General features: G+C 38.3%; 1 protein-coding gene across 1 annotated transcript in view; it reads left to right on the top strand.

The window, feature by feature from the left end:
* Positions 1 to 18,635, top strand: part of LOC143029542 (protein dispatched homolog 1-like) — a 414,630-nt gene that overhangs the window by 360,099 nt on the left and 35,896 nt on the right. The window contains exons 8-10 of the mRNA XM_076192201.1: positions 1,344 to 1,518; positions 15,633 to 15,856; positions 17,594 to 17,767. Coding sequence (XP_076048316.1) covers positions 1,344 to 1,518; positions 15,633 to 15,856; positions 17,594 to 17,767 — 573 coding nt within the window. The remainder of the gene's footprint in view (positions 1 to 1,343; positions 1,519 to 15,632; positions 15,857 to 17,593; positions 17,768 to 18,635) is intronic.

Genomic DNA, 18,635 nt, shown 5'->3' with positions numbered 1-18,635 from the left:
ACAGATCAGCTGATTGTACATTCCTAGATCTACAAAAAGCTTTTCACAAGGTCCCTCACAAAAAGCTATTAAGAAAAATGGAAGCCATAAGAGGGATACAAGGTAAACTACTGAAATGGATGGAGGACTTTTTGCATGGAAGAAAAATGAGAATAGTGCTCAGAGATAAGAGTTCTACTTGGGAAGAGATGATTAGTGGAGTTCCACAAGGATCAGTATTGTCTCCAATAATGTTTGCTATTTATGTGAATGACATGGGTGTGGAATGTTACATGAGCTTCTTTGCAGTGACGCAAAACTGTTAAAAAAAAAAGTGAGTACTGAAACAGACTGTGACTCACTGCAGAGAGACCTGAACAGACTTCAACATTAAGAAATGCAGCATAATGGGATTGGAAAAAGTAAAAAAAAAAAGGATATCATGACAATATAAGATTTGTGCAAAGTTAAGAAAGTGGGATCTGAAAAAGACCTGGGAGTATCATCTCAAAGGATATATCCCCTGACAAACAGATGAAAAAAAAAATTGGTGAAATCTATAACTTGCTAAGATCAATAAAAGTGGCTTTTACTTATTTGGATGACGAAATGGTAAAGAAAATACCAGTCACACTGATAAGATCTAAACTGGAGTATGCAGCAACACTATGGACACCCAGTAATAAAAAGAATATAAAGAAAATCGAGCGAATCCAGAGAGCAACTACAAATATGCCCCAACACCGTCAAAACTGTCATAGGAAGACAGATGGTCAAAATTAGAATTACCAAATCTAGAACAAAGGAAAGAAAGAGGTGACTTGTTGACCATCTACAGAATTACTGTATGAGAGGAATAGAAATCCTTGATAGAGAAGATTTATTAAATTGGGATAAAAGAAATACAAGAGGACATGGAAAAAAGCTCAGAAAGGGCAATTATAGAAGAGACCTGAAAAAGAACAGCTTTCCCCACAGAGTGGTGGATTTATGGAACATACTAGACAAAACAATAGTGTGTGCAAAAATAATACACTCATTTAACAGCAAATTAGATATGGCAATATACTGAGATGGGACACCATGAGCATAGCTCCCCTCCCTGTAAGATACAACTAGGTAAATACTAGATTTACTTTTGCATATATAAATTATTTAAGAAAAAAATATATAATGTGCCCAGTTGAAACCAACCTAAATGAAAAATCAAATCTCAAATAGGCGAAGGTGAATATAGATTGTAGGCTAGGGACAAGAGAAAAAAATTGGAGAAGTGATGATAATAGTAAAGAGTTGAATAAAAGTAGCATCTCTCATGCTCCAGTCACTTGTTTAACCCTGGTTTCTTAATTGTCTATGTGCAGCTGTGCTATGAGGACACACCTGAAGGACCTGTGCAGGTCTTTGAGAACTGCAGCAGTCATGATGCTAATGACACTACTTCAGAAACACCTATGGACACCCTCATCCGCTTCCGGAAGGAGCACACAATGGAGCATGACATGGTGGATGAAACAGGGTTCTTCTGCAATGACATACGTAAGTGACTGATCCTGGAGAACATATCCCATATTTTTTATATTATTATATTCATTATTCCCCGTCTGGGGTATTGGCTGCATGTTATTGTGGCAAAGTAGCATGCAGCTGATACTTTAGGGTGTATATGGGGTGCCCCTACAGATCAGAGCCACACATCATTTTGACTGTGATAGAGGAAATCTCTGTTCATAGAGAAATGATGATACTTCATTATACTGTGACAGTCCCTCCATTATGCTATCCCCCACCCCTTGTTACTGTCCTGTACCATTTCTCTGAATATTCATTTCCTTTTTTCACCTAACCCTGTGGTGGGGGAAAAGAATACTGCAACCTATTGTTCCCATTTGAGTCGTACAAGGCGACAAAAAAATGAGACAGGGAATAGGACTAGGCATCCTTCTCCCTGTAGCCCCAAAGGGGACATTCCCAAAATAGGTAAAGGCATGAGTGTCTAGGAGTTTTCCAACCAGTACCCTAAGGTTTAGGTCTTTTAATGTGCATGAATGTGGTACAGATGAGAGTAAAAAGGAAGAGATAGGCAGTATGTTTGTGAGGGGAAAGATGGATGTGTTGACATTGAGTGAAACTAACTTGAGAGGGAGGAGCAAGAGTGAGTTTGGAAGTGTAGATGGGAGGTTCTCAGGAGTGAAGAGAGGACGAGAGAGAGAAGGAGTGGCTAAACTAGTAAGTGAAGAGATAGGTAAGTGGGTAGGGGAGTGGATGGAGGTTTCTTCAAGGTTAATGTGGATGAAGGTGAAACTGGGAAGGGAGATGTGGGTTTTTGTAAGTACATGTGGGCTATGTAGTGAGAAGAGTGTAGAGGAAAGGGAGGCTTTCTGGATAAATTTAAATTAGTGCATAGAGGGATTAGGGAGAAATGTCATTGTAGTGGTGTTGGGAGACCTTAATTCTAGGGTAAGAAATAAACCAATAGACGGAGTGGTTGGGAAGTGTGGAGTTCCAGGAAAAAATCATAGTGGAGAGTTGATGATGGAGACATGTCTAGAAAGAGAGTTGATAATAGGAAACAGAGTGTTTAGGAAGAAACTTGAGCATAAGTACACATGGGAGAGGGTGGTGGATGGAAGGGTAGATAGAGCGTTAATGGATAACCAGGAGTATAGTAGGAAGAGTTAAGGATGTACACATTCTGAGGGGAGAGAGTGGGAAAATATCAGATAATTTTTTTGGTGGAAGGTAAGTTGAGAGTGGAGGATAGATGGAAAAAGAGGAAAAGAACAGAAGGTAGGGAGGTGCTTAAAGTGAACTTCTTAAATGAGAAAGAAAAGGAGAAGGAGTACAACAAGAAGCTGAGAGAGGAGTGGGAGGGAGTGAAGGATAGAGTAAAACTAGGATTGGAAGAGGAATGGGGATGGTTCAAGGAGGGAGTCACAAGGTGTGCAAAGATGGTGTGTGGAACAAGGAGGATGGGAGAAAATAGAAGGAAATGTAGTGAGTGGTGGGATGAGGAAGCAAAGAAGGTTGTAGAAAAGAAAGAGTTTTCACAGATTGGTTTAAAATAGTACTAGAGAATCATATGAGAAGTATAAAGAAAAGAGAAGTAAAACATAAGATAAAGGAGACATAAAGGAGAGCAGATGTGAAATGAGGTTAGAGTATGACAGAAAAATTTGAAAGTAATAAAAAGATGTTTTGGGAAGAAATTAAGAGAGGAAGAGGAGGCGAATCAAGTAGAGAAGAAAGGGTAAAAAGTGTAGATGGAGAGATGATAATGGAAAGGAGGTAGTAAGAGGAAGATGGGCAGAGTAATTAAGGGAGTTGCTAAATGTGAAGGAGGATAGGGAGTTAAAGGTAGTTGGATTGGGAAGTGCTAAGAAAATGACACTGCTGAGTGAGGAAAATGGAGGAGAAATAAGGAAAAATGGGGTGAAGGGAGTTGTTAAAATGATGAGAGCAGGTAAGGCACCTGGGTTGAGTAGATGTCATTCAGAATGTCTAAAAAAAAGGAGGTACAGTGATGGTGGACTGGCTGGTGAGGTTATTTAACCCTTTGGCTGCCCGATGCTGGGAGGATTTATGTTTCCGAAAAATTGCATTTTACCCATAATATATGAAGTGTCTATTTCCTTCTTTTGCATAATATTCTGATGTTGTGGACACCATTCCCAACCCAAATATACCAATATTAGCTTTCTGAGATAATTCATATATTTATTATGAATATTTTTTTCTGAAAAATGAAAATTTTGGGGAATTAAAAAAAAAAAAAAATACAAAAGTCATTCTTTTGTATGCCAGTAATACTCAGTAAGGTAGATAATGACCATATGTTATAGGAACAGTGATATAGAGACACGTAAGTTGGTCCTGAAAAAAAAAAAAAAATTACATGAAAATTTATTTCTTAGGGTACCTAAATTTTCTATCAATAAAACGATTATTCACACATTTTACCATATCACATCTAGCCTATCATAATTTTCTATCACTGGAAGTATTGTAACTAGAATATTTTAAGGCTAAAACATTTATTGAGAATATATATACGATTGATCAAAATCTTTTTCAGTCGTCTGCAGCTGCTACTGAAGAGAATTACCATACGCTATTATTTGTGGAAAAAATCATTATATTTCCTATTTCTTAGTGATTGTAAAACAACTACTCAACATATGAATGACATATATTCGGCCTTTTATGCAGGTTTAAATGCCAATTAAAGTCCATTCGCTCGCAAATGTTTACATTCCATTAGCTGATATCACCGCGTAGATAAGGGCTATTAGTTTGTCCAGCTGGTAAGAGATGGCGGCACCTAACCGACTGTAAACTTGATCTCTCGTTTCTATAAGGTGTTGGGAGCATGGCGCGATGTTTAAAACGTTTTTTGGCTTGCGGTGCAGTTTTGCGAGTTAGGGCTGTCATGAGACTGTTTTAATTTACGCAAAAATGCGCATTGGGCAGTCAAAGGGTTAATGTTTGTTTAAGAGAGGGTAGAGTGCTGGAGGACTGGAGGAGTGTCTATATAATACTGCTTTACAAGTAAAAAGTGGACAAGTGAGTGTAGTAGTTTCAGAGGGATCAGTTTTTTAAGTGTAGTTGGGAAGGCTTTTGGGAGAGTCATGATTGAGAAGATTAGGAAAGAAAGAGAGGGAGTAATTGGTGAGGAACAGTGTGGGTTTAGGACAGATAGAAGTTGTGTGGATGAGATTTTTGTGGTAAGACAGATATGTGAGAAACCTTTAGGAAAAGGTAAGGATGGTTTTTGGGGTTTTATGGATTTGGAAAAAGCTTATGACAGGGTAGACAGGAAGGTCTTGCAGATATATGGGATAAGAGGAAACCATTAAGAACAGTCAAGTTTTTACGAGAGTAGTAGAACTTGTGTTAGAATCAGAAATGGAGAGAGTGAGTAGTTTGAGGTGAAGGTGGGACTTCATCAGGGATGTGTTGTCACCATGGCTATTCAATTTATACATGGATGGGGTGGTGCAAGAGGTAAATGTAAGGGTAGTGGGTCAGGGATTGGAGATGGTTAAAGAAAATTGAGGAAAGTGGTAGATAAGTCAGTTGTTGTTTCCTGACAACACTGCACATGTAGCAGGGTCAGAGGAAGGATTGAGGAAGTTAATGACAGAATTTGGGAAGGTGTGTGAAAGAAGAAAGTTGAAGATAAATATGGGTAAAAGTAAGGTGATGAGATATACAAGGGGAGAAAGTGGCAGCAGACTGAGGGTGAGTATTAATGGAAAGAGGCTGGAAGAAGTGGATAGTTTTAGATACTTGGGTGTGAATGTGGCAGGAAAGAGAGGAGTGGAGGTGGAGGTAAAATGTAGATTGAGAAAAGCAAGTAAATGCCTCGGAGGATTAAAAAATGTAATGAGAAATAGACATTTGGGAATGGATGCTAAGAGAGTTGTATTTACCTAGTTGTATTTTGCAGGAAGGGGAGCTACGCTCTTGGTGTCCCGCCTTTGTATCTCGCAGTGTCTAGTTTGCTTTTAAACTCATGAATGGTTTTTGTGCACACTATTTCCTTGTCCAGTTTGTTCCAAGTGTCTACCACTCTGTGGAAAACTGTTTTTCTTCAGATCTCTTCTGTAGCTATGTTTTTTAATTTTCTTTCCATGTCCTCTTATGCTTCTCCTGTCCCAGTTTAAACCTTTGACTGCCCAATGCGCATTTTTGCGAAAATTAAAACAGTCTCATGACAGCCCTAACTCGCAAAAATGCACCGCAAGCCAAAAAACGTTTTAAACATCGCGCTATGCTCCCAACACCTTATAGAAACGAGAGATCAAGTTTACAATCGGTTAGGTGCCGCCATCTCTTACCAGCTGGACAAACTAATGGCCATTATCTACGCGGTGATATCAGCTAATGGAATGTAAACATTTGCGAGCGAATGGACTTTTATTGGCATTTAAACCTGCATAAAAGGCCGAATATATGATTCATAGCTAAGTTTTGTCATTCATATGTTGAGTAGTTGTTTTACAATCACTAAGAAATAGGAAATATAATGATTTTTTCCCCAATTAATAGCGTATGGTAATTCTCTTCAGTAGCAGCTGCAGACAACTGAAAAAATTTTGATCGATCGTATATATATTCTCAATAAACGTTTTAGCCTTAAAATATTCTAGTTACAATACTTCCAGTGATAGAAAATTATGATAGGCTAGATGTGATATGGTAAAATGTGTGAATAATCATTTTATTGATAGAAAATTTAGGTACCCTAAGAAATAAATTTTTACGTAATTTTTTTTTTCTTCAGGACCAACTTATGTGTCTCTATATCACTGTTCCTATAACATATGGTCATTATCTACCTTACTGAGTATTACTGGCATACAAAAGAATGACTTTTGTATTTTTTTTCTTTTTTTTTTAATTCCCCAAAATTTTCATTTTTCAGAAAAAAAATATTCATAATAAATATATGAATTATCTCAGAAAGCTAATATTGGTATATTTGGATTGGGAATGGTGTCCACAACATCATAATATTATGCAAAAGAAGGAAATAGACACTTCATATATTATGGGTAAAATGCAATTTTTCGGAAACATAAATCCTCCCAGCATCGGGCAGCCAAAGGGTTAACAAGTCCTCTCTATCAAGTATTTCTGTGCCTTTCATGATTCTGTAGATGGTCAGTAGGTCACCTCTCTCTCTTCTTTGCTCCAGAGTCGGTAAATCTAGTTTAGCCAATCTCTCCTCATATGACAAGTTTGCGAGTGCAGGTGCCATTTTTGTTGCTGCTCTCTGGATTCTTTCTATTTTCTTTATATTCTTTTTGGTACTGGGTGACCACAATGTCGCCGCATATTCTAGTCTAGGCCTTATCAGTGTGACCAATATTTTTTTAATAATTTCTTCGTCCAAATATGTAAATGCCACTTTTATTGATCTTAGCAAGTTGTAGGATTCTCCAACAATTTTGTTTATCTGTTTGTCATAGGATAATTAAACCCAAATCTTTTTCGGATTTCTCCTTCTTTACCTCCTTGGTTCCGATTTTATATGTCCTGATATTCTGTTATTGCTTTTTCCAAACTCCATTATGCTACATTTCTTAATATTGAAGTCCACCTCCCATTTCTGACTCCAGTTCCATACTTTATTCAGGTCTTACTGCAGTGATTCGCAGTCCTCTTCAGTTTTTACTTTCATTAAGAGTTTGGTGTCGTCAGCAAAGAAGCTCATGTAACATTTCACATCATCATCCATGTCATTCACATAAATAGCAAACATTATTGGAGCTAGTACAGATCCTTGCGGTACTCCACTGATCACCTCTTTCCAATCTGAATATTTTTCTCTGAGCACTACTCTCATCTTTCTACCAATCAGGAAGTCTTCCATCCATTTTAGTAGGTTCCCTTGTATCCCTCCTATATGTTTGAGTTTTTAAAATAATTTTTTGTGGTACTTTGTCAAGACCTTTTTGTAAGTCCAGGAAGGCACAGTCAGCCCATCCCTTTCTTGCACTATGTCTATTAACCTTGAGTAGAAACATATTAAGTTTGTGGTACATGATCTTCCTTGTCTGAACCCAAATAGTTTTGGGTTTATTATATTGTCTTCCAGGTGTTTTACCCATCTATTCTTGATGGTTTTCTCACAGATTTTGGCTATATTGCTTGTTATTGAGACTGGCCTATAGTTAGTTGGTTCTTCCTTGTTTCTTCTTTTATATACTGTATTGAGTAATTGTGCTGACAGCACTGCATGGGGGTAGAAACATGGAACAGAAGAGAGGAGGAGAGGAGGAGTTTAAATGTGTTTGAGATGAAGTGTCTGAGAAGTATGATAGGGGTTACTAGGTTGGATAAAGTGAGAAATGAGGAGGTGAGTAGGAGAACAGGGAAGGAAAGGGAGTTGGGAAATAAGGTTGATGAAAGAGTATTGGGATGGTTTGGGCAGATTGAAAGAATAAGTGAAGAAATATAGTAAAAGAAGTGTGGAAGGCAGAGGTGGAAGGAGTGAACATGAGGGGGTGACCAAGGATGAGATGGATAGATGGGGTAAAAGGGGCATTGGGAAAGAGGGGAATGTCTATTGAGGAAGAACAGGAGAGGACAGAAGATAGGAGTGAAGGGAGGATGGTTGTGTATGGATGATACTGTGATGCATGAGGGGCAGTGGGCGGGGGAAGGGTAGTGTGAGGAAGTGTGTGTGAGAAGTAAATTGATGTAGCCTGAAGTGATTTCTCTTTGTCTTCTCCATTTCTGGATGAGTGGATAGAGAGGGGAGTCGCTGATTAAATGAAGTTGCCTTGCTATGGATGTGCTGTGTCTTGCAACACTGTGTGTGACCCAGGTAGTGGGCAAGATGCAGGGATGACCTGTCATCCAGGAGGAACCAAGATAAGAGGGAGGGAAGAGGGTGGATGTTGGTGGAGTATGTGGGGATGGAAAGGGTGGGAGTGGATTTTATGCCTTTGTTTTTAGGCTACCTCCCTTATAAGGGGAAAAAGCCTTTGGTATATGTATGCTGAATGTGAAGGAGGATAGGGAGGGAAAGGTAATTGCAGTGGGAAGTGCATGAATGAAGAAAATGGAGGAGATATAAGAAAAGATGAGGTGAAAGTCATTATCAAAATGATGAGAGGAGGTAAGGCACCTGGGTTAGATGAATGTCATGCATACTGTCTATAAAAGGGAGGTACAGTGATGGTGGACTGGCTAGTGAGGTTGTTTGATGTTTGTCTAAAAGAGGGTAAAGTGCTGGAGGACTAGAGGAGTGCCTAAATATTTCTGCTTTACAAGGGAAAAGGGGACAAGTGTGAGTGTAGTAGTTTCATGGGGATGAGTTTGTTGATTGCAGTTGGAAAGACTTATGGGAAGGTTTTGATTGAAAGGATTAGGAGAGGAAGAGAGGGAGTAATTGGTGAGGAACAGTGTGGGTTTAGAAGAAATAGAGGTTGTGTGGATCAGATTTTTGTGGTAAGTCAGATATGTGAAAAAGCTTTAGGAAAAGGTAAGGATGTTTTTTGGTCCTTTATAGATTTGGAAAAGGCTTATGATAGAGTAGACAGGAAGACACTGTGGGAGATATTGCACATATTTGGGATGGGAGGAAAGCTGTTAAGAACAGTCAAGTTTTTACGAGAGTAGTAGAGTCTGTGTTAGAATTAGAAATAGTGTGAGTGGTTTGAAGTAAAGGTGGGACTTTGTCAGGGATATGTTATGTTGCCTTGGCTGTTCAATTTATACATGGATGGAGTGGTGCAAGAGGTAATGAGCCCAGGATTGGAGATTGTTAAAGAAAATTGAGAAAAGTGGGAGGCAAGCCAGTTGTTGTTTGCTGATGACACTGCTCTTGTGGCAGGATCAGAAGAGAGATTAAGGAAGTTAGTGATGGAGTATGGGAAGATGTATAAAAGAAGGAAGTTGAAGATTAATGTGGGTAAACGTAAGGTGATGAGATGTACAAGGGGGGAGGATGGCAGCAAATTGAAAGTAAGTATAGAGGGAGAGAGACTGGAAGAAGTCGATAGCTTTAGATACTTGGGTGCGAATCTGGCAGGAAAGAGAGGAGTGGAGGTGGAGGTAGAATATAGATTGAAAGAAGCAACTAAATGCCTTGAGGGATTAAAAAGTGTAATGAGTAATAGACATTTGGGAATGGATACTAAGAGGAGATTGTATGAAGGAATAATTATGCTGACAACATTGTATGGGGCAGAAATATGAAATATGGGAAAGAAAGAGTTTAAATATGTTTGAGATGAAATGCTGAGAATTATGGTAGGGTTATTAGGCTGAATAGAGAGAGAAACAGGGAGGTGAGGGGGAGAAGAGGGGTGGAAAGGGAATTGGGAGATAGGGTTGATGAAAGGGTATTGGGATGGTTTAGGCACATGGAAAGAATGAGTAAAGAAAGATTAGTAAAAGAGGTGTGGAAGGCAGAGGTGGAGGAAGTGAACACTAGGGGGCAACCAAGGGTGAGACGATCGGGTGGAGTAAAAGGGGCATTAGGAAAGAGGGGAATATCTGTTGAGGAAGGAAGGGAGAAAACAGAAGTTAGGGGTGAGTGGAGAAAGGTTGTGTATGGATGATGCTGAGATGCATGGAAGGGAGTGAATGGGGGGTGAGGGAGTATGTATGAATGATATTTTGACACAGCCCAAAGGGATTTCTCCCCATCTTCGTTTTTTTCTGCATGAAAGGACAGAGAGGAGGCATTGCTGATTCTCTTCACTCCAGGGCACATCGCACGTCTGGTAGCATTAGCTGCCCGACGTGCGATGTTGCGCCTTAATAATCGCATTATAAAAAATAAAATCAGTGCTCAATCGTTCTTTCTCTTTCACCCGTGAATTTTGATAACCATAGAAAATATGATGAAGCCAGTTTAGAGAGAATGGAGGTTACGTAGGTACGACTACAATAAATATAATCAAGACGCCGACATCGGCATCATCGCATACCCACTTGCTCCTCATGACGCCTACGTAGGCGTCACCGTATGGAAGTGGTTAAGTGAAGCAACCTTGTTGTGTATGTGTTTTGTCTTGCATTGCTTCTGACCAAGGGCATTTGGCAAGATGCAGGGATGACCCATCATCCAGGAAGAGCCAAGAAAAGAGAGAGGGATTGGTGGTGAAAGGGAGTGGTATGTGGGGATGAAATGGGTCAGAGTAGATTTATGTTTTTTGACTTTGGCTACCTCCCCTGTAAGGAGGAAAAAACATTAATATATATATATATATATATATATATATGTATGTTTATATGTATGTATTAATATTTTTGTTGAAGGTGATGCTACTTTTTACACTGATAATTTTCTTCTGGGTGGTTCCTTTTTTTCATCTTACTATTCGCTGTAGTATAGGGTCTAAACTGTAGAACTTGTCCATGGTTCTTCATAATCTCCAATCTGGATTTTGGCTCAACTGAGCCTTCTTCGGGGAATGATATTGATGTCATTGGTGGGTAGTATTTAACCACTGTTTAAATGGTAATGCAAAAAGTTCACCAGAAAGTTGGAAAATGCCCATTCAAATGTAAACCAGGAAATAGAATGCCCAACTCAGATCTTTCTCAATAATGACTTTAGCTATAAAGAAGTGCAAAAGCTAACCACAACTATAATGGACAAGTGATACACCAACTCATGCTTAGAGCATAACGGGGAAGTAATAAGGCTTTATTACAAATCTCACTTTTCATCAGCTTACATGGAAGACAAGAAGGCTATAAAAAATGTTAGTACTGCCCATATATGAAAAAAACAGTAAAATTTATCTTTTATTACAGAAGCAGAAAAACATTCTGTCTGCTTCTCTGAAATACCTCCCGTCAGGAAGAATGAGAAAGAAATTCTCATATCATATACATATACAAATGCACCAAAAGGAACTGTGGAACCATTCCATCAACATATATTGGAATGACAACTGTGAAGCTCCAATCTAGACTGGTTGCACACTTATATGCAGGAACTCCCAAAAACTATGCAGTCACATTACACAAATACCTCATAAACTGTGAAGAACTGAAAAATAATGCTAAAATTTTGAAAACCTTCATGGATCCAATAATGTTGAAAATGATTGAGGTACTTTACATTAACCCGCAAAGTGTTTAGTACGTATATATACGTTCGGGAGGGAAAGTGTTTAGTACGTATATATACGGATCATCTTTTCTTTTACTTCACGGCACCTAAACTTGTAGAAATGGTTCAAGATGTCTTTTCTATTCCTAAATATGATTTTGAAAGCTCACTCTGGTTTTTATTGTATTGCTGTGGTCTATTTCATTGAATGTATCCATGACCACGAGTGATTTATTGAAGAAATAGGTATTTTTATAGAAATATATCAGTGGTGTCATGATTACTTATCAATATACTCAAAATCCTGTTTAGTAGATCAGCTATTTTTATATTATTCCAACTTGAATAGCAATTTCAAGGTATTTTGTGTTCATGCGTAGAGTCATCGTCGGTTGTGTTGGCACCCCTGCGGCGTGATAAGCCGGCCATGCATGCTATCCAGACGCACTGTCACATCTTCCCTGCTCGCACGTGTTATCCTGCACCATGCCCCGGGGCTTGACATCGGCGGAAATAGAGAGTGTTCTTTATGACGATAATGTCACAGTTACAGGATTTTTTTCCCCCATGGCCGTTTATAAATAGGTAAACTTGAAAGTTTAGAGGTACAGGAATTTCCCCCCTATGGCCGTTTATAATAAGGAAACCTGAAAGTTTACAGGCACAGGATTTTTTTCCCCTATGGCCATGGGATGCGTATTTGCGTGTTCAACAGTTTACAAAGGATTACAAAGGCGGAGCATGCCGACAGGAGACCTTTTGGTCCATTACTAGGTCGGATGTGGGAAATATATATATATATATATATATATATATATATATATATATATATATATATATATATATATATATATATATATATATATATATATATCTGAATAAAAAAAATAAAAAATAAAAAAAAACTGGTCGGCAGTTGTAGGTACATTAGCCAATACACTTTTCCCTATGTAAGCATCAATTGCCACATTATCTGTGCTGTGTTTCATTCACATGTGCGTTCATATCATTCACTCATTCATTTCTGCCTCGGAACCTGAGTCCTTAGTTTCCCAGCCGTACGGATTTTCATGGGATATGCTACAGTCCAGAGGTAATACACAATTATCTCTTAGATATACTTGTAAAATTGGGATGTTATGTGAACTGTACAGTAGCAGAGCAATACCAAATTGGTCGGCAGCAAATGCAAAGACACGGAAGCTACATAATAAATGGGAAAATGTGTGGGGTACCACACCCCACACAGCAGGCAGGCGAGAGCGGGCGGGCTGTGGTATGCAGGAGTACCAACATAAAAAACATCAAATTGGTATAATGGCTTATTTGAGCAGCTGTGTACAATTTTTTTGTTGTTGGTGTTAGAAAACATGTTATGCTTGTGCAATGAAGGGATAATATTGTGCTACTTATATACACATACAGAAAATATAGTCTGTACGAGCGCGATAAATTTGGTACTATGATATGACTATAGAAAGGCTAGACAAACAATCCTAAGATATATTTTACAAGAAACTCAAACTAAACAATATATAGTCACGGAAGAAGCATTCAAAGTGTGTCGGAAATAATAAATAAGAAGCGGAGATTGCATAGTACTATTCCACATGTTTCGTCTTACGCAGCACCACTCTAGTATTGCAGCCAGGCGTGAAAGAAATCACAGGAAATGACAGCCTACAGGAAACACTCAGATATCGCATTTATATTGTTGAAATCAGCTATTTTTTTCCAATTTTATTAGACAATAATATTATTTGGCCAAAATCCAACCCCACGTGACCTGTTTCACTCCTATAAAGCAACACTGTACGGGTTAAAGATCATAATTTGAGCTTGACTGTACAAGCACCTGAGTACATGGTAATTTAATATTAATTGATGAGCATTTTCCAGCCTTCTGGTGAACTCTTCCTCTGTTACCATTTAACCAATTGTATGTCATTGTGACAAATGGAAATAAGCTCCACTGCAAGGACTTGAACCTTTGCCTTAGTGACTGCTTATTTTGAAACATAGATGATAGCATTGAGCCAGCCAGACCCTACAAAAGAAATATGAAGCAAAGATGATAGCATTGTAGGGTCTGGCTGGCTCAATGCTATTGTTTTTCCTTCATAATAAGCAGTCCCTAAGACAAAGGTTCGAGTCTTTGTGGTGGAGCTTATTTAACCAATTGTTAAATACACCCAACCCTCCATTTAATGGACCCCAGTGCAACAGATCCTCAATTAATTGGATGATGGCCCTATCATCTGCTGCTGCATACAGTTGTCTGATCCGAGTCATTCATCTGTTGTTGAGTGATATCTTACAGTAATACATCAGCCTGTACCTGCACCATGCCACCCAAGAAAGAACTTTATTTCAGTTAATTTACTTCATATTTACCTGTTGTGTGTGTTAGAACTAATCAATAATTCAGTAATAACATATTATTTTCAGGCACAATAAAAGAAAGCAATAAATGTATACTGTACCAAATTGCCAACAACAGTCATTTGTCTGTTATTTACTGATCCAGTCTGTTCTATTTAAATTTAGCAAGAGGGTCAAATGTACTGCCCATCAAACAGCAATATCACTCTGTGAAGAAGGCTCAATTGAGCCGAAATCTGAATCTGAGAATATAAATGCCTGCAGATAAGTTCTATAGAGTTTAGACCCTCCACTGTGGTGAATAGTTAGATCTAAAGAAACCACATACTAGAAAATTATCAACATGGAAAGTAATATCACCTTCAACAAAATTTTGTCTATTAGAAGACTTGCTGCCTGTCTACTCTTTATTATTGTCTTTTGTTATTGTAGTTATTATTATCATTATTAGAGTTTTTATAGTATTATAGAGTATTATATATATTTTGTAGTGTTATAGAATTTTTATAGTATTATTAGTTTTTATGAGAGAAGCAGAGTTTGTGTTAGAATTGGAAATGGAGAAAGCAAGTGTTTTGAGGTAAAGGTAATACTTTGCCAGAGATGTGTCATGCCACCATGGCTGTTCAATGTGTACATGGATAGGTTGGTGCAGGAGGTAAATACAAGGGTAATGGGCAGTGGACTAGAGATGGTTAAAAAGAATTGAGAAAAATGGGAGATAAGCCCAGTGTTGTTTGCTGACAACACTGCACTTGTAGCAGGATCAAAAAAGAAATTAAGTTAGTGACGGTGTTTGGGAAGGTGTGCAAAAGGAGAAAGTTAAAGGTAAATGTAGGTAAAAGTAAGGTGATAAGATGTACAAGGAGAGAGGATGGCAGCAAATTGAAAGTGAATATTAAGGGAGAAAGGGTGCAGGAAATGGATAGCTTTAGATATTTGGGGGTGCATGTGGCAGGAAAGCATGGAGTGGAATTGAAGGTAGAATGTAGATTGAGAGAAACAAGTAGATGCTTTGGGTTATGAAAAAGTGTAATGAGAAATAGATATTTGGGAACAGATACTAAGAGAAGATTATATGAAGGGGTGATTATGCGGACAGCGCTGTATGGGGCAGAAACATGGAACATAAGAGTATCATTGGTGCTTATCTCTGTGCATGTTGGTTCTGTAATGCTGTCTTTGGGCTCACAGAAAAACAAGGATAGTGTTTATGACACATTCAGTATTTTTGAAGTGTTCTCCTACACAAAATACTGCATCACATTCACACTATGTCTCCAAGATTCCACAAGGTTTTTAAACAGTAATTTCTATCATGTAATACAGATATTTTTTTTTAACTCAGTACTAGATAAGATTAATTATTCTTTACACAATCATTTTGATACATTATTTTAGATTGTTTACACACTATAGAAACAAAAACTTCACTACAAGTATTACTAAGAACATATCATTCCATCCCAGCAAATGACAAGTGTATTTTTCTTTTATTCCTATGCCACATACCCATATTTAGCCATCTACTAAAATGTGATAGTGGTGAACATATCAAAACTGAATTTAAGTTCCAGTATAGGTCTGATAAAAGAAAATTCCTGTTTCATATATTGTGTAGTCAGTATTGTTCTCTGAATTCAGAAAAAGAATGATGAAGCCTATTCACTAATCCAAGTAATATTTACAGAAATTGAATACTCCCATGTTGTCCTGGCTAGCAAAGAGCCCAAAGATGACTTGTTCACCCTTGAAAACATCAGGGCTATGTGCAAACTTGATGCCCAGCTCCGCGAGTATGACCAGTTTCAGGAAATCTGTGAGACGCGTTCCAGAAACCGGTGTTGCCCATCTTGGTCGCTGCCCAACTATGTGGCTTTCCTAAACAAGAGAGAGTCCTGTCAACATGTTAATGTAAGTAACAAACCAAAAGTTCTCAGCCCTTCTGTAACCCAAGGTCTATAATCTGTTCATTTTAACTTGAAAGAGATCTATTCAAAAACAAAAAGTACAACCACTCCTCGTTTAACGACCTACTCGGTTAATGACAACGCGGAGTAATGACAGGCTTTATGACAGACCAATATTCGTTTACGTAAATCTCCCGAAGTTATGACGTCATGTACGATAAGTTGGCTGAGGCAAATTTGTATGATGTTATAAATGAACTTGTACGATGGATATTAGCTATGAGGTAAAGTGCTCTGAAGCTTAGGTCTACATTACCATCCTGCAAGCTGCAAAAACTACCTGGGGTACAGTATATACCAGTATTGGTAAATCTTTAGTTTCAACCATGGGCGCAATATAGCAATAGAAAATGAATTATTAATTTTGTAAATTATAATGTATCAACGTAATATGCAATTTTGTGAGCGGAAATAAAAAAACAAAGAAGGTGCTAAAACAGATTTTGTAAGTAACGAAGTCGTGTCGGACCAATGGCACGCCATGTTTGTTATGATAGATGCCGGCGTCGAAGAAATGAAAGGATGATAAATTCGTCTAACCTAAACTAAACTAACATAACGTGTGTTTAATAAATCATTACCTGCAAATTAAATGTCATCCGGCTCGTCCTCATTGTCATCATCGTGAGAGACGTTGGTGGGCTTTTCAACCACTCTCTCAGCTTGCGGGGTATACAAAGTTGCAGCTTGAAGGGATGCATATATCTCCGCTCCATAACATTCTTTCAAGAAAATGTACCTGGCAAGGTACTATCGGAAGTACCGAGGCTGTCAATTGACAGACGACAAGATGGCATCCCGATCCTATGCTACCAACTTTGTTCATTAGCATATTTGTTTGTAGCAAGGTATTTTTTATTTTCATTTCCGCCCACAAAATTGCATATTATGTTGACACATTTTAATTTACAAAATTAATAATTAATTTTCTATTGCTATATTGCGCCCATGGTCGAAACTAAAAAAATACCCCGGTATTTAATGTGGAATGTCAGCATACGCGGATTCGGTCATACACAGTAATTTCAGGAACCTAACCACTGCGTTATTTGAGGGCTTTCTGTACCATTAAAACAGTAAATAAAGCTTAATGTACTGTATAAATGAGGGAAAATACACGAAAATAAAGATACATGTATTGCTGGACATTGTACATACAGTACATGTACGTATATGTATACACTTTCACTTAACGACCAATTCGGTTAACGACGGTGATGCTGGTCCCAATTGTCGTCATTAAACAAGGAGTGGTTGTATATCAGCCAATGTAGTAATCATGTAACTGAAAGCATGTTTGTGCATTAGCTTTCTTTCATACCTGTTTTCATTTTGCTTCTTCCATACTTTTCATGTAATGTAGTGTAAGCAGTGGTAAGTTGTATTCTTGTATACTATATTTGTCATATAATCTACATAGTTAATGAAAACTATATCTGGCAACACACTTTAAATTCAGTCTGGATACCCGCATCCTTTGCCCATTCACTTGATACCAATAGAAGTGTAACTCACTGAGACTCCCCTTCTTTACCAAAGTAATACCACAAAACCAAATAAAATGGCATGGTGGAGGATGCAATAAAGAAATAAACACTCTTCCATACAGAAGATGTTAATAGGTCCCTTTTTTAAAGGCACTTTAACAAGTGGCACTTCTCTTTCTGCTTCCCGCCTTCAGGAAACGGACATTGCCAATGTGCGGCGCCTCCTTCGTCGGTGTGCAGGCCAGCTTGACATGGAATGGGGCTGCAGCATGAATCGCTGTAAGAAGGCACCGAAGGAGTGCCTTGAGAACAACGCTGTCTACACTATCTTACATTTCCTCACTGATGTCAATTTTCTGAACCCGGAGGTAGAGTGGGGACACTTTTATTTAATTTTGTTGTATCATCAAAATTTATTTTATTTTTTCTGTCTGTGATGAATTGACACATTTGCACACAAATTTGCACAGTTGATGCATGTAATCTAAACTGACCAGAAATTTGACCCTGAAAATATTTAAACCAATTTCACATAAGATTCTACTTAAGTATAGCTAACCAAATATATCTAATTTAGCTCCCCCTCCCCTCCCAAAAAAAAGAAATGCAGGCAGGAGTGGGGTGGGTGGGAGAATAAGAAAGTAAGGTGATAGACTAGGGAGTATGAGACTGAGACTAAATGAGCAGAGAGGAGGTAAGGGATGCATAAGTGGTGTTGATGAGGTAGAGGACAAAAGAAAGGTTAGGCACATGTGCCAGGAGGTGCACAGCCATGGCCAGAGCCACAGAGGAGTTTGAGGGGCTTCAAACTAAAAGGATCTTCTGATTGAAGTCCCCTTCAGGACAGAGACAACTCCTAACTTGAATAGAATAGCCTATCCATAGCTGAAACAAAAACTTATAAGGTATGTAACTGTTGAGGGAGTGAAGTGGATAGAGGTGGGAGAAATTGGGAGGCTAGGATCATTGAGGAGGGAGGGAGGGAGTGATATAAGTGATGTCACATCATTGTCCTCAGACAAATTCATAGAAAATGGGGCTACATGACATTATGTTAACTCAGACATTTTCAGTTGATGTGGACAAACTTTTATAATAAAATCTTGAGAGAACAGCCCTGAAAAGGAGTGTACTAGCATGGAGGGTTGAGTTTCACACTCACCTTGCAACTATGTGAATCTGAGTTTGACCCCAGTTTACAAGTGTCCTGGTTACTCATGCTCATGTCCATGTTAC

Source organism: Oratosquilla oratoria, chromosome 11 (assembly GCF_046742065.1).
Source record: "Oratosquilla oratoria isolate Oo_2021 chromosome 11, ASM4674206v1, whole genome shotgun sequence".
Lineage (NCBI taxonomy): Eukaryota > Metazoa > Arthropoda > Malacostraca > Stomatopoda > Squillidae > Oratosquilla > Oratosquilla oratoria.
Note: the sequence above shows the minus strand (reverse complement) of the source record. Positions and strands in the feature narration are given on the sequence as shown.